Here is a 17,365-nt window from a genome sequence, read left to right on the forward strand (position 1 = left end):
GTTATGGAGAGGATAGGCCATCCGTGACCGACCCACACACATGTAATGGAGAGGACAGGCCATCCATGACTGACCCACACACACGTTATGGAGAGGACAGGCCATCCGTGACCGACCCACACACGTTATGGAGAGAACAGGCCATCTGTGACCGACCCACGCACATGTTATGGAGAGGATAGGCCATCCGTGACTGACCCACGCACACATCATGGGGAGAACAAGCAATCCGTGACTGACCCACACGTTATGGAGAGAACAGGCCATCCATGACCGACCCACACACACGTTATGGTGAGAACAGGCCATCCGTGACTGACCCACACACACGTTATGGAGAGGACAGGCCATCCATGACTGACCCACACGTTATGGAGAGAACAGGCCATCCATGACCGACCCACACACACGTTATGGTGAGAACAGGCCATCCGTGAATGACCCACACACACGTTATGGAGAGGACAGGCCATCCGTGACCGACCCACGCACATGTTATGGAGAGAACAGGCCATCCGTGACCAACCCACGCACATGTTATGGAGAGAACAGGCCATCCGTGACCGACCCACGCACATGTTATGGAGAGGACAGGCCAACTGTGACCAACCCACACACATCGTGGATTCAGTCCGTGACCCAATGTCACACGCTGTGTTGACAACACCCACTACCCCCCTACCCTCAATCACCTTCGTCACCTCAAAAAACTCTATCAAGTGTGTAAGACATGACCCCCCCACCCCACACAATGCCATGCTGACTGCTCCTAATAAGCCCGATCTCTTTCAAATGAGAGTAAATCCTGTCCATAAGAATCCTCTCCAGCAGCTTCCCAACTATTGACGAGAGACTCACCGGTCTATAGCTTCCTACACCATCCCTATTGCCTTTTTTAAACAGAGCAACAACACTGACTACTCTCCAGTCTGTGGCTGGAGAGGACACAGAGATCTCAGTCCAGGCCCCAAGCAATCTCCTCTCTCAATAACCCGGGATAGATCCCATCAGGCTCTGGGGACTTATCCACCATAACGTTCTTCAGTAGACCCCGCAACACCTCCATCTTGATCTCAATGTGCCCTGGAACAACAGCACAGCCCTCCCTGATCTTGCCATCCTCCACATCCTTCTCCATGGTGAATACCGATGCAAAGTATCATTTCATACCCCACCCACATCCTCTGACTCCAGACATAGAATTCTATCCTTCAGCAGTCCTACTCTTTCTCCAGCCAACTTCTTGCTTTTAAACGAAGTATAAAATTATTTGAGATTCTCCTTAATCTTACTCGCCAAGGACATTTCACTGCCCCTTTTCACTTTCCTAATTCTCTGCTTGAGTCCTTTCCCGGAATTCCTTGAGTACCCTGTCTGATTTCAGCTTCCTGAGCATTACACATGCTTCCTTTTTCTAAATTTAGATCTCTCAACATCCAAGGTTACCAAACCTTGCCATCCTTGTCTTTCTTCCTCGCTGGAACATGCCGGCCCTGAACTCTGATCAGCTGGTCTGCAAATGATTCCCACGTGCCAGATGTGGACTTGACCAATACCAGCTGTTCCCGATCTACTCCCCCAGCTCCTGCCCAATAACACTGGAATCTGCCTTCCCCCAGTTAAGTACCTTAACCACCCCCCTCCTCTGCCCCACCCCCACAAGGTCCAGACATCCTTCAAACATAGAACATAGGGCACAGTACAGGCCCTTCGGCCCACAATGTTGTGCCAACATTTTATCCTGCTCTAAGGTCTATCTAACCCTTCCCTCCCACATAGCCCTCCATTTCTCTATCGTTCATGTGTCTATCTAAGAGTCTCTTAAATGTCCCTAATCTATCTGCCCCCACAACCTCTGCCGGCAGTGTGTTCCATGCACCCACCACTCTCTGTGTAAAAAACACCCCTGACATCCCCCTTATACCTTCCTCCAATCACCTTAAAATTATGTCCCCTCATGTTAGCCCTGGAAAAAGTCTCTGACTGTCCACTCGATCTATGCCTCTTATCATCTTGTACACCTCTATCAAGTCCCCTCTCATCCTCCTCCTCTCCAAAGAGAAAAGCCCCAGCTCGCTCAACCTATCCTCATAAGACATGCTCTCCAATCCAGGCAACATCCTGGTAAATCTCCTCTGCATCCTGTCTAAAGCTTCCACATCCTTCCCATAATGAGGCGAACAGAACTGGACATAATACCCCAAGTGTGGTCTGACCAGAGTTCTACAGAGCTGCAACATCACCTCGCGGCTCTTGAACTCAATACCCCATACTCTTTCTTAACAACCCTATCAACCTGTGCAGCAACCTTGAGGGATCTAGGGACCTGGACCCCAAGATCCGTCTGTTCCTCCACATGCTCAGTGTCCTGCCATTAACCTTGTATTCTGCCTTCAAGTTCAATCTTCCAAAGCGTATCAACTTCACACTTCTCCAGGTTGAACTCCATCTGCCACTTCTCAGCCCAGCTCTGCATTCTATCAATATCCTGTTGTAATCTACAGCAACCTTCTACACTATCCACAACACCACCAACCTTTGTATCATCAGCAAACTTACTAACACACCCTTCCACATCCTCATCCAAGTCATTTATAAAAATCACAAAGAGCAGGGGTCCCAGAACAGATCCCTGCAGAACACCACTGGTCACCGACCTCCAGGCAGAATTCACTCCATCTACCACCACCCTCTGCCTTCTGTGGGCGAGCCAATTCTGAATCCACAATGAATCCTTATTCATAACCATATTAAAACTTAGGGAGTTGTGATCACTGTTCCTGAAATGCTTCCTCACTGAAGACCCAAACACCTGCCCAGGCTCGTTTCCCAATACAAAGTCTAATGTGGCCCCTTCTCTCGTTGGCTGATCTACATCCTGTTCAAAAAAACCTTCTTGGGTACACCTATTGTGTCCAGTTCTAGTCGCCTCATTATAGGAAGGATGTGGAAGCTTTAGAGAGGGCGCAGAGATTTAACAGGATGCTGCCTGGATTGGAGAGGATGTCTTATGAGGATAGGTTGAGTGAGCTCGGGCTTTTCTCTTTGGAGATGAGGAGGATGAGAGGTGACTTGATAGAGGTGTACAAGATGATAAGAGGCATAGATTGAGTGGACAGTCAGAGACTTTTTCCCAGGGACGACAACGGCTAACATGGGGGGACATAATTTTAAAGTGATTGGTGGAAGGTATAAGGGGGATGTCAGGGTTAAGTTTTTTTTACACAGAGAGTGGTGGGTACATGGAACGCACTGCTGGCAAGAGGCTGTGGGGCGGATACATAAGGGACATTTAAGAGGCTCTTAGGTAGGCACATGAATGATAGAGAAATGGGGGGCTATGTGGGAGGGAGGGGTTAGATAGACCTTAGACCAGGATAAAATGTCAGCACAAGAGCGTGGACTGAAGGGCCTGTACTGTGCTATGTTCTATGTTCTAACAAATTCTGTCCCATGTAAGCCTCTTGCAATGAGGAAGTCCCAGTCAATATTAAAGTCTCCCACTACAACATTGCTATTGCGTTTATATCTTTCCGTAATCTGCCGACCTCTCTTCATGTCCCGCTGGCTACCGAGAGGCCTGCAGTACAACCCCATCAGAGTGACAGCACCTTCCTTACTCCCCAGCTCTCCCAACATTGCCTCAGTGGAAGAGCCCTCCAGGATGTCCTCTCCAAGTACCAATGTGACATTGCCCCCCGATCAGTGGTGAAACCCCACCCACCCCCAGCTCTTTTACATCCCTCTCCGTCATGACCGAACCACCTGAACCCTGAGCTGCTAGTCCTGCCCTTCGCTCTGTCGCAGCCACAACATCGCAGCTCCATGTGCTAATCCGGGCCCCAAGTCCATCGGCAATGCTCCCAACACTCCTCGCACTGAAATAAACGCACGTCAGCCCAGCGGTCCCGTTACCCCGGCCCTGCCTGTCCTTGCGTGACCCGATGTCAACCTTCCCTCAACTCCTCCGCTCACCGACCGACAGCTCAGGATCCCACTCCACCGCCATGGCAGTTTAAACCCCCTCCCTGGGCAGCACCAGCAAACGCCCCTGTCAGGACATCGGTGGCTCCCCCTTGTACAGGTCCCACCTGCCCCAGAAGAGAGCCCAGTGACCCATGTACCTGAAGCCCTCCCTCCTGCACCAGCTCCTCAGCCACACGTTAACTGCGTGCACAGTTCCCACCGCGGGGGAACGTGCAAGCTCCACACAGACAGAGCCCGAGGTCGGGACGAAACCCAGGTCACACTGCTCCCCACACTCACCGCACTGTGAGCCTGGTAGATCTGGCACCGCGCCTGACACCACACACAGTCAGGGTCCTTGCTGCAGGCGGTCTCTGCTCCATACAGCGAGCAGTAATCCAGGTGCACCTGTAGCAAGCAAGGGGGCAGAGGTCAGGGTCACCTGGAACGGTACTGACTCTCCTCCACGTCAATCCTTAGCCATGGGCAGTGACGGCAGAGGGCACTCACCCAGCTCCCCACTCCCACCATGTCAATCCCTGGGGCCAGAGGCAGTCCAGGCAGCTCTGGGCAGAGGGCACTCACCCTGTGCATGCTGCCAGCTCTCCGCTCCCAGTTGGGACATCTCCTGGGCAGGTGGGGATGGGAAGCAAGCGGGAGGGGGTGGAACGTCTCCCAGACAGACGGGGGTGGGGGGAAATCTCCCCGCTGAGGACACAGGAGGCAGGGGCCGAACATAACACCTGTGGACACCCCCCACCCTTGCAGCTGCTAACGGGAACAGTTAAACCTGCCCCGATCCAGCCCACACCTCCACCCTGCCACCGCACCCCTCCCCCCCCCCCCACAATCCAGCCTACACAATGCACCACCCCCCACTCACCTTCCCTGGTCAGCGGGGGTAGGGGGGGGGTGGAGTCCAGATCCTGGCCATCCCACCCACAGCACCCACCCCCCGCTCCTCCCCAGCACCTGCCCTGCGACCGCACCCCCCCCACCCCCCACGGAGAGACTTACGTTCTGCACCAGGACCTGGGACACAAAGATGGGAACCTTGTAGGCCACCAGGTCCCCGAGGGGTCTCCCGCTGAAGCCCCCCGCAGTCAGCAGGATGTTGCCATTCATCACGGCAGCCACGTGGGAGTACCGTCCTCGCAGTGACCTGCTCTCCCACCCTGCAGAGACACAAGTGGGACAGGTTCAAGGGCCACTGCCCCACACTCTCCCCCTCCCCACCCTGCACGCGCTTTGCTCCGCCGCCTCCATGCTGGGCAGGACACGTGAAGCAAAACCCCGCAGATACTGGAAACACGAAATAAAAACTGGGAACACCAAGACACTCAGCAGGTCGGGCAGCGTCTGTGGGGAGGGAAGGTAAATTGGTTTACTATTGTTACGGGATCGCAAGAGGCTGCAGAGGGTTGTAGACTCAGCCAGCTTATGGGCACAACACTCCCCACCACTGAGGTGCCTCAAGAAGGCAGCATCCGTCACTGAGGACCCTCACCACCCGGGACATGCCCTCTTCTCGTTACTACCATCAGGGAGGTACAGGAGCCTGAAGACCCACACTCAACGATTCAGGAACAGCTTCTTCCCCTCCACCGTCAGATTCCTGAACTGTCCATGAACACCTTTTTTGCACTATTTATTTCGTAATTTATAGTAATTTTTACGTCTTGCGCTGCACTGCCGCTACAAAACAACAGATTTTCATGTCTTATAAGACAGTGATAATAAACCTGATTCTGATATGTACCCAGGTACAGTGAAAAAGTTATCGTGATCCCGTTCAAACAGATCAACTCATCGTGGTAGTGCAACGAGAAAACAATAACAGAATGCAGAATAAAGTGTTATAGTTAGAGAAACTGCAGTGTGGGCAGATGATAAGGTGCAAGGTCATAGGGTGGACAAGTAATATCTTTTTCCCATTATTTAGCGATCCAATAGCAGAGGGCATGCATTTAAGGTGAGAGGGGGTACGTTTAGAACAGATGTGAGGGGTACGGTTTTTACTCAAGAGAGTGGTGGATGCCTGGAATGCGTTGCCTGATAGGATGGTGGAGGCACATTCATTGGGGGCTTTTAAGAGGATGGGCACATGAACGAGAGGAAGATGGAGGGATATGGGCATTCTGTAGGTAGGAGGGATTAGCTATGTCGGCACAACATTGTAGGCCGAAGGGCCTGTTCTGTGCTGTACTGTGTTCATAGCAAAGTCAAGGACTAGGGGACCATTCAATAGTCTTATCACAGAAGCTGCCCTTGAGCCTGGTGGTACGTATGTTCAGGCTTTTGTATCTTCTGCCTGATGGGTGGGAGGAGAAAAATAGAATGTCTGGGGTGGGAGGGGACACTACCTCACTATTCATTTATTTTTATAACTTATACTAATTCTTATGTCCTGCACTGGACTGCTGAAACAACAAAGTTCACGACAGACGCTGGTGATGATAAACCTGATTCTGATTCCCATTGTGGTCGCTGCTTCAGGTATGAGATCCTTCACCTCCCCCTGCACTGGCTCCCAGGTTACAGCCCTTCCCGTTGTCACCCTGGTCACAGAGAATGAAGGCAGACCCTTTGGCCCACCCAAGTCCATGCCGGCCGATGACCTCTTAGGAATAGAGAACACTACAGCAAACAGGCCATTCGGCCCTTTTAGTCTGTGCTGAAACTTTATTCTGCTAGTCCCATTGACCTGCACCCAGTCCATAACCCTCCAAGACCTCTGACCTCTCATCCAATTTATTCTTAAAACTTAAGAGTGAGTCCACATTTACGTCAGATGGCAGCTTGTTCCACACTCCCACCACTCTCTGAGTGAACAAGTTCCCTCTAATGTTCCCCCCAAACCTTTACCCCTTCACCCTAAAGCCATGTCCTCTCGTACTTCTCTCTCCTAATCTAGGTGGAAAGAGCCTACTTGCATCTACTCTGTCTATACCCCGCATAATTTTGTAAACCTCCATCAAATCTCCCCTCATTCTTCTACGCTCCAAGGAATAAAGTCCTAACCTGTTCAATCTTTCCCTGTAACTCAACTCCTGAAGACCCGGCAACATTCTAGTAAATCTTCTCTGCACTCTTTCAATCTTACGGATATCCTTCCTATACTTAGGTGACCAGAACTGCACACAATACTCCAAATTTGGCCTCACCAATTGTCTTATACAACCTCACCATAACATCCCAACTCCTATACTCAATACTTTGATTTATGAATGCCAGGATGCCAAAAGCCTTCTTTACAACCCTGTCTACCTGTGACGCCACTTTCAGGGTATTATGTATCTGAACTCCTAGATCCCTTTGTTCCTCTGCACTCCTCAGTGCTCTACCATTTACTGTGTCTGTCCTACCTTGATTTGTCCTTCCAAAATGCAACACCTCACACTTGTCTGCATTAAGTTCCATCTCCATTTTCTGGCCCATTTTTCCAGTTGGTCCAGATCACTCTGCAAGCTTTGAAAGCCTTCCTCGCTGCCCACTATGCCTCCAATCTTAGTATCATCAGCAAACTTGCTGATCAAATTTCCCACATTATCATCTAGATCATTGATATAGACAACAAATAACAATGGCCCCAGCACAGATCCCTAAGGCACACCACTAGTCACAGGCCTCCAGTCTGAGAAACAATCATCCACTACCACTCTCTGTCTTCTCCCACACAGCCAGTTTCGAATCCAGTTTACAACCTCTCCATGGATACCTAGTGTCCGAACCCTCTGAACTAACCTCCCATGTGGGACCTTGTCAAAGGCCTTACTAACGTCCATGTAGACAACATCCACAGCCTTTCCTTCATCTACTTTCTTGGTAACCTCCTCGAAAAACTCTACAAGATTCGTTATACACGATCTATGCCACAAAGATGCCTCACACACAAAGCCATGCTGACTATCCTTAATCAGCCCTTGGCTGTCCAAATACTTGTATACACGATCTCTCAGAACACCTTCATCTGTTTATAGTCATCTCACTTCATTTTCCCATCAACTCCCCCCCCAGATTCTACTCCTCACCCACACACTGTGGGGGGTGGGGGGGGGGGGTGGCAATTCACTGTAGCCCAATAGCCCACTGATCTCGCACATGGTTGGGATGTGGGAGGGGTGGGGGGTGAACCCACTCGGTCACAAGGAGAACGTGCAAACTCCACACAGACAGCGCCGGAGGTCGGGATCGAATCTGCGTCTCTGGCGTTGAGAGACGCCGTGCTCCCCAATTTCTGAAGCGGGATGGCTTCGGATTGTGCCACCCTCCCCAGCAGAGAGATCTGAACGCCAGCACTCCCTCTGACACTGCCTCCGTGCTGAAGGAAAGCAGTGGTCCCTGTCCCCACCATCCACTGTACCCGGGTTCAACCGGGACAGACCGCCAGCTGGCTTCCAATGCACGGTACTCCAGCCCTACAGAACGCAGTGGGAGGCAGCGCTGTTATCGAACGCCTACACTTCCTACCATGCGCGTGTCTGTGTCTCTCTCTTTCTGTGCATGTGCGTGTCTCTGTGTGCGTCTCTCTCTCTCTCTGTGCATGTGCGTGTCTCTGTGTGCGTCTCCCTCTCTCTCTGTGCATGTGCGTGTCTCTGTGTGCGTCTCCCTCTCTCTCTGTGCATGTGCGTGTCTCTGTGTGCGTGTCTCTGTGTGTGTCTCTCTTTCTCTCTCTCCCCCCCGTGTGTGTGTGTCTCTGTCTGTGTCTCTCCCTCTCTCTATCTGTGTGTGTATGTGTATGTGCGTATGTGTGTGTATATGTGTATAGGTGTGTGTATGCGTATAGGTGTGTATGTGGGCATGTGTATAGATGTATAAGTGTGTATGTGTGTGTGTATGTATATATTTGTGTGTGTGTGTGTGTGTGTGTGTGTGTGTGTGTGTGTGTGTGTGTGAGTGAGAGACTCTCTGTGTCGTGTGGTGCTGAGCTGAGGAAGCTTCACTCGGTATCGGATCCAAGCCCAGGTGAAGGGTATCCACCTGAACTGCCGACTGTCCACTCCCCTCCACAGACGCTGCCTGACACGCTGCCCAGTTTGGCTTTTCTCTTCGTGTGCAGACCTGTGTAGGTCAAATATGTTGGCGGAATATAGTCTTAATGGTAGGACTCTTGGCAGTGTGGAGGATCAGAGGGATCTTGGGGTCCGAGTCCACAGGACGCTCAAAGCGGCTGCGCAGGTTGACTCTGTGGTTAAGAAGGCATATGGCGTATCGTCCTTCATCAATCGGGGAATTGAATTTAGGAGCCGTGAGGTATTATTGCAGCTACATAGGTCCCTGATCAGACCCCACTTGGAGAATTGTGCTCAGTTCTGGTCGCCTCACTACAGGAAAGATGTGGAAGCCATAGAGAGGATGCAGAGGAGATTTACAAGGATGCTGCCTGGAATGCGGAGCATGCCTTAGAAAGCAGGTTGAGGGAACTCGGCCTTTTCTCCTTGGAGAGACGGAGGATGAGGGGGGACCTGATAGAGGTGTATAAGATGATGAGAGGTATTGATAGGGTAGATAGTCAGAGGCTGTTCCCCAGGGCTGAACTGGTGGCCACAAGAGGACATAGGTTTAAGGTGCTGGGGAGTAGGTACAGAGGAGATGTCAGGGGTAAGTTTTTTACTCAGAGAGTGGTGAGTGCGTGGAATGGGCTGCCGGAAATGGTGGTGGAGGCGGATACGATAGGGTCTTTCAAGAGACTGTTAGATCGGTATATGGAGCTGAGTAAAATAGAGGGCTATGGGTAAGCCTAGTAATTTCTAAGGTAGGGACATGTTTGGCACAGCTTTCTGGGCCGAAGGGCCTGAATTGTGCTGTAATTGTTCTATGCTCTACCTGCCCTGAAACCTGAAGGGCAGTTCAGGGAGAGCTTCTTTCCATGTGGTCACGGGTAGGGGAGTGTAAGACCAGAGGGCAGAGGTTTAACATGAGAGGGGAAAGATTCAAGGGGGAGCCGAGGGGCAACTTTCTCACACAGAGGGTGGTGGGTGTGTGGAACCAGCTGCCAGAGGAAGTGGTAGGGAGCGGGTACGGTTACAACATTTAAAAGACATTTTGACAAGTAGGTGGATCGGAAATGTTTAGGGGCGTATTGGCCAAACGCAGGTGAATGGGACCAGCTCAGGAAGGCACCTCGGTCGGCATGGAGCAGTTGGGTCGAAGGGCCTGTTTCCTTGCTGTGTGACCTAGTGACCGTTTTCTGCAGCACAGCGACGGCCTCGCCGTGGGGGGGGGGGGGGGGGGGGGGGGGGCCGGACAACTGACATCTGCCTCCCAGGGCGCGGGCTTGGTCATCCCTACCATCTCCGGTGCTGGTGAGCCGTCCAAGCTCCTCGCCGGACACCCACTGATGGCAGCCGAGGTGGTAGAAGAAGATCCTGTCGTCGTAGCACTTCTCCTCCTGGTAGTGAATGTGGACGTTTCCGCCTGCAACGCAAGTGGGGCAGGGTCAGACCGGAGCATGGCTCCCCGAGGCATCACACCTGCCCCCTCTCCCCGAGACGTCACTCCCTCTCCCTTCCTCCCCCGAAGGTACTGACTCCACGCCCAACCCCCCCACAAAGGTCGTGTCTCTCCCCCCCACAGTCTGCCACCCTCTCCAGGGTTCACCCCGTCAGACCCCGTCCTCTCCCTGCAGCCGCCCACCTGTCCTCCCTACCCAGCCGGTCACCTCGGGACCAGTGAAATGACCACCTGGGTCTCCCCTCAGACGCTGCCGCCGCCACCCCCCCCCCCCCCACCCGCCCCAGCCCCGGGAACCCCCAGACTCACCGTACACCACCATGTAGTTGCCGATGAGGGTGGCAGAGTGGAACGCTCGCTCCCTCGGGCCGGCTGCTGAGGGCCGGGACTTCAAGGTGCTCCAGTACCGCTGGTCCACGTGGAAGGCGTGAGTGGCGTTCGTCCGGTAGCTGAACCTGCGGGGAGAGGCAGCGGCACCGTGAGGACCCCCGTCTCCGGGACCCCGGGGGGTAGGGGGGGGTGGGCCTGTGCCAGGGAGCAGAGCACTCGGGGCCGGTGGGTCAGAGAGGCCGCACAGCAAAGAAGAAGGTCCTTTGGCCCACTGTTCCCGTGCTGACCCACCTCCACCTATCCCATTTACTGCCACAGCCTCATCTGCCCTGGTGGTCCGAGGGCCGATTCAGAAGCTGCGGGAGTCCCTTCTCCCCACCCACCGCAACCTCTCTCAAGTCCCAGTGTTCCGGATCCCAAACTCCTTCTGGAGTCGGGGGAAACGTTCCTTCTCAGATCCCCTCCAAATCGCTTGACCTTGAACCCATGCCCCCTCCGGTCACGGACTAGGCTGCTGAGGGTGGCAACAGTTGCTGCCGTCCACTGGAAGGAACTCAGCGGGTCAGGCAGCATCTGTGTGGGGGGGGGGGGAGGGGGGGGGAGATCTGCCCACCTCCCTTCCTCAGCTGGCCAGCTCCTGCCCCTCTCCTCCCTCTCACCTTCCCCACAAGACAGCAACCATCTGCCTCCTTCGGGCTCATACAAGAGGGCCTCGACCCACAATGTCGACTGCCCGTCTCCTGCCCCCTCCCCCACAGATGCCGCCGGACCCGCTGAGGCCCTCCAATGGTTTGTGTCTGTCCGCAGACCAGCTCCAGTTTGGGGTTTGTGCTCCGGATCCCAGCAGCTGCAGCCTCTCTGTTTCCCGACGGCCCACCCGGTCGATCGCCCAGCCGTCAGGTGACCCTCTCAGCCCCCTTCCGCTCCAGGGAGGACAGACCCACCTCCCCCGGTCTCTCCTCTGAACTGAGACGCTCCGTCCCATGCAACGTCCTGAAGAATCCCCTCTGCACCCTCCTCCTGGTGACCAGGACTGCACAGAGCATTCCGGATCCGGTGACAGATTCTCACCGTGGGGGAGATCTGGTGACTGCCCCTCACAGTGAGGAGATCTGGTCAACCCCCCTCACTGGGGGGAGATCTGGTGACTGCCCCTCATCATGAGGAGATCCGGTGAACCCCCCTCACTGGGGGGAGATCTGGTGACTGCCCCCACACCGGGGAGGCAGATGTGGTGACTGCCCCTCATGGTGGGGGGTGGGGAGATCTGGTGACTGTCTCTTACTGTAGGGAGATGCGGTGACAGACCCTCACCGAGGGTTGATCCGGTGACTACCCCTTACCGTGGGGAGATCCGGTGACCCCCGTGTACCAGCAGCATGCGAGAGGCAGGATGGAAGACCATGGAATGACCGGCTGCAGCCGGGCTCTTCCCGCCGGTGGGAATCACCTCCTCCCAGATCCATTGCTCCAGATGGAAACGGAACATGGCAGCACTGAACCAGTCCTGGTCGGTCCGTCCTGGGGAGAGACGGCAGGGGAGTTACACGGGAGGTGGAAACTGGGGGTGGGGGGGTTGGGGGCTATTGCGGGGGGGGGGGGCGGGGGACTTCAGGTAACGGAGGGTGGGGACGTCACAGGGGGACAGAAGCAACATTTCACTCACTTTAACACCAACAATGGTGTTAACTGCTCACACCCACTGTCACACGCCAGTCCCGCCACTCACACAGTGGTCTCACCACTCACACTGCTCGTCACACTCCCTGACGCCTGCCGCCCACACTCCCCCGACGCCCACGCACCTCCTGCCGCCCACACTCCCCCGAGCCCGACACTCCCCCCGACCCTGATGCCCACACTCCCCCTGCTGCCCGATGCCCACATTCCCCCCGACGCCCACACTCCCTGACACCCGCTACCCGCACTCCCCCCCACGCCCACACTCGCCCCGACGCCCACACTCCCCATGATGCACGCCACCCACACTTACCTCCAAACACGTACAGGTGTTGCTCCACCACCGCTGCTGCGTGTGCGGCCAGTCCCGGCGGGGTCTGTGTGCTGCGGGGACGAAGCAGCCTCCACCTTTCGGGCACCGGCTCATACAGCCACACGTCGTTGGCCAGCAAGCCGTTGCGCAGCTCCCCGCCGAAGACCAGCATCCCTCCCCTCCACTCCACTGCACAGTGAGCGTGCCGGGCTGCCTGTACAAGAAGGACACCGAGAGCCTCAGTCCCGGGGGGGGAAGCTGCGGGCCGGCGGACCCCCAGGGAGAGCAGCGCCCAGTGCCCCAGCCCCGCCCCCTCGCACCATGACTTGGCTCAGTCTCCCACACCCTGGTAGTTGCTCTGTGCTCCGGAGCAGCGGAACCCGCACAGAGCCGTCAACACTGCCCAGTGCATCACAGGCCTGTCATACCCCAACCCCTCCCCCCAATCCACACACCCTGTGTTGTTTCAGGAAGGCTAGCGGTGAAGTCAGCAACACCCGCCCGCAACCCTGCTACAGCAACCGTCCACCTGGGACTGCAAGGAATCGCAGGGAGTCGTGGACGCAGCCCACTCCTTTGTGGAAACCAGCCTCCCCTCCACGGACTCCATCCACACTTCCTGCTGCCTTGGGAGAGCAGCCGGCACGATCAAAGAGATGCAAGGGCCACGACGAGGTAGACCAAGAGACGGAAAGAGGTCTGTTCAAGAGTCTTACAACAGCGGGGTAGAAGCTGTCCTTGAACCTGGTGGTACATGCTTTCAGGCTTCTGTATCTTCTGCTCCGTGGGAGGGGGTGGAGAAGAGAGAACGTCCGGGGTGGGTGGGGGTCTTTGATTATGCTGGCTGCTTCACCAAGGCAGCGAGAGGTAAAGACAGAGTCCAAGGAGGGGAGGCTTGTTTCCGTGATGCACTGAGCTGTGTCCACAACTCTGCAGTTTCTTGCGATCCTGGACAGAGCAGTTGCCGTACCAAGCCGTGATACATCCTCTCCTTCACGTAGACACCACAGCCAAAAAAGCTCACCAGCGCCTCTACTTCCTCAGGAGGCTAAAGAAATGCAGTATGTCCCCTTTGACACTCACCAACTTTTATTGATGCACCATGGAAAGCATCCTATCTGGATGCGTCACGGCTTGGTACGGCAACTGCTCTGCCCAGGACCGCAAGAAACTACCTGTAACTGATTATTAGTTTATTATTATCACAAGTAATTTTTCTCTCTTCTACCTTCTGGGAGAAGATACAGGAGCTTGAAAGTCTGGACGACCAGACTCAAGAACAGCTTTTTCCCTCACCGCTGTCAGATTCCTCTTTCACATCGCCTTCCCGGGGGCGGGTGGAGTGACGTGGGGGTGTGGGGGCAGTGCTCCCACGTTCTCAAACTCTTAATTCCACCTCCTCTGTTACCGTCACCTTTAGCATTTCTTCATGCACCACCTCAGATTTGCACTACTGTAAATTTAGACTTTCCACTTACTAGGACCATCACAACAGACTAGAGTAAAAGACATGAGCCAGGGTGAAATAACAACATGCCACGAAGCAGAATTCTTTGAGACATACTGAAAACTCAACTATAAAATTTTTGGACCATCTCACATTGCATGACTTGCACTCTGCACCATTCTGCCGTTGTGCACTTGCCCTTCTATTTAGTGTTATTATTACCAGGTAACAGAGCGAGCTTCGCGCGAGCAAGGATTTTCATTGCACCCTGGTGTAGGTGACAGTGAACCAACCCGATCTGATCGCCTCCAGGGGAGGGGGAGCCACGACTTACGGGAGAAGGGTCGAGGATGCTCCGTTGCCACTGGTTACTTGTGAAGTTGTACCTGAGAAGGTCGCCCAGAACTTGATTGAGATCGTATCCTGCAGTGGGCAGAATGAAGGGAGACGAGTTGGATCTTGCTGTGCACCTGGATCATTCCTGACCTGCTCTGTGTTCACCTCCAGGCCTGTCAGCGAGGGGCAGGCAGAGATTAGCCCCAGCGCCCGACTGACACAGCCTCAGAGAAGGTCAGGGACTTCCCATTGTAATACAGACAGGAACAGACCCTTCGGCCCAACTCGTCGATGCCGACCAAGGTGTCTACCTGAGCTAGTTCCATTTTCCTGCGTTTGGCCCGTGTCCCTCTGAACTTGGGTGGACACCACCTCCCTCACAGCCCGTTCATCCGGGAGTTCTTTACCCACCGGGGGGTGAGGGGTGGGGTTGGGTCCTTCCCTTAGGGCAGCACGCCCTGTGACACAGGCCAGAGGTCACGCCAGAAGGACAGAGAAAACCTGGGGTCACGCAACACGGAAACAGGCCCTTTGGCCCAACACTTCCATGCCGACCAAGTTGCCCATCTGAGCCAATCCCACTTGCCCACGTTTGGCCCACATCCCTCGAAACCCTTCCTATCCGTGTACCTGCCCAAGTGTCTTTTGAACGTTGTAACTGTCCCTGCCTCTCCCACTTCCCCGGCAGCTCGTTCCACACACCCACCTCCCCCTGTGGGGAAAACTTGCCCCTCAGGTCCCCTTTAAATCTTTCCCCTCTCACCTTAAACCTGTACCATCTAGTTTTAGACTCTCCTACCCTGGGGAAAAGACTGTGACGGTCCACCCTATCGACACCCCTCCTGATTTTATAAACCTCTATCAGGTCACCCCTCAGCCTCCTTCGCTCCAGGGAGAATAGTCCCAGCCTCTCCTTATAACTTGAGCCCTCCAGTCCTGGTAACAAACTCATGCATCTTTGTTGCACCCTCTCCAGTTTAATGATATCCTTCCTATCGCAGGGTGACCAAATCTGCATGCAGTGCGCTGTGCCCTCATCTCTGACGTTGAGACATTTAAAAACTATTAAAGTCAGAGTAAATAATTAAAAATAAAGTTTACCCAAAACATTAAGTTCTGAAATCATTTAAAAAATTAAACAAACGTGAACTCATTCTCATCTGCCGTCCGGAAAGGCCGTGACAGCTCTGTTCTGCGAATGGGCAGTGAAGGGGTCCACAGTGGAGGTCTCTCTGCGCGGGAGTCCTCCCCCTTTACATCAGGGGCCTGAGGCGGAGGGTGGTGCACAGAGTCCCCCTGTGCGTCAGGATTTTGTTTTGTAAGTTGGTTCACAGGAGTCCCGATCTGCCTGATGGCTCTGCGCTATCCACGTAGGTACGGAGTGTGAGGGGTTGCTACCCACGTCTGAGTGTTTGAGGAGGCTACTCCTCAAGTTCTGGTTAAACTTCAGCCCCATGCTCCTGATCTTTGGGCACCCGGTGCGGATGGGGGTAAGGTGGGTCAGTCGGGGGACCTCCTCGTCGGTTCTGTTCCAGCCCAAGGAGGCCATTCAGAGGTCCAGGCAGTGGGCTGTTGGGGTTCCACCTCAGCCGACTGCACGCAGCTCTTCCGAGGGAATGTCCCCGCCCGGATGTCCCTGGAGAGAGAGGATGTTGTCCCCCCTTCGGCCCAGCTGGTCCATGCCAACCAATATTTCCATCTAAGCTGGTTCCATTTGCCAGCATTTGGCCCACATCCCTCCAAATCAACATCAACAGTGCTGAGGTCGGGAGAGTTGAGAGCTTCAAGTTCTGAGGAGTGAACATCACCAATAGCTTGTCCTGATCCAACCATGTAGGCATCATGGACAAGGAAACTCACCAGCGCCTCTACTTCCTCAGGAGGCTAAAGAAATTTGGCATGTCCCCCTTTGACACTCACCAACTTTTATCGATGTACCACAGAAAGCATCCTATCTGGAAGCATCCCAGCTTGGTACGGCAACTGCTTTGCCCATGACCACAAGAAACTGCAGAGAGCTGTGGACAGCCCAGCACATCATGGAAACCTGCCTCCCCTCTGTGGACTCTGTCTACACTTCTCGCTGCCTTGGTAAAGCAGCCAGCATAATCAAAGACCCCACCCACCCGGGTCATTCTCTCTTCTCTCATCAGGCAAAAGATACAAAAGCCTCAAAGCACGTACCACTGGGATCAAGGACAGCTTCTATCCCACTGTTATAAGACAATTGAACGGTTCCCTAGTACACAAGTACGACAAGTTCCCTAGTACACAATCTACCTCGTTATGACTTTGCACCTTATTGTCTGCCCCCACTGCACTTTCTCTGTAGCTGCAACACTATTCTGCATTCTGTACTGTTTCACCCTGTACTACCTCAATGCACTGTGTAATGAATTGATCTGTACGCAAGACAAGTTTTTCACTCTAACCTCAGTACAAGTGAAATAATAAACTGATTTCAAATAAACCTTTCCTACCCACCTACCTATCAAAGTGCCTTTTAAATGTTGTTAATGTACCTGCCTCAACCACTTCCTCTGGCAGTTCATTCCATTTACTGACTACTTTCCGGGTAAAAACCACTCTACTGGCTCCACAGGTTCCGATTAAATCTTTCCCCTCTCACCTTAAAACCTGTGCCCTCTAGTTCTCGACTCCCCAACCCTGGGAAAAAAACTGTGTGCATTCACCCGATCTTATGCCCCTCATGATTTTATACACCTCTGTAAGATCACTCATTCTCCTACAACAAATGAAGTCCTAGCCTGCTCAACCTCTCCCTACAACAGTCCCTCGATTCCAGGCGACATCCTCGTAAATCTCCTCTATGTTTTTTT

General features: G+C 53.9%; 1 protein-coding gene across 1 annotated transcript in view; it reads right to left on the reverse strand.

Annotated features, from left to right (window-relative positions):
- The window catches only part of megf8 (multiple EGF-like-domains 8), a 102,743-nt gene that overhangs the window by 58,233 nt on the left and 27,145 nt on the right, over window positions 1-17,365 (reverse strand). The window contains 7 exon segments of the mRNA XM_052045381.1: window positions 4,267-4,374; window positions 4,984-5,141; window positions 10,258-10,383; window positions 10,729-10,874; window positions 12,093-12,270; window positions 12,743-12,956; window positions 14,524-14,612. Coding sequence (XP_051901341.1) covers window positions 4,267-4,374; window positions 4,984-5,141; window positions 10,258-10,383; window positions 10,729-10,874; window positions 12,093-12,270; window positions 12,743-12,956; window positions 14,524-14,612 — 1,019 coding nt within the window.

This window comes from Pristis pectinata, chromosome 39 (genome assembly GCF_009764475.1).
Source record: "Pristis pectinata isolate sPriPec2 chromosome 39, sPriPec2.1.pri, whole genome shotgun sequence".
Taxonomy (NCBI): domain Eukaryota; kingdom Metazoa; phylum Chordata; class Chondrichthyes; order Rhinopristiformes; family Pristidae; genus Pristis; species Pristis pectinata.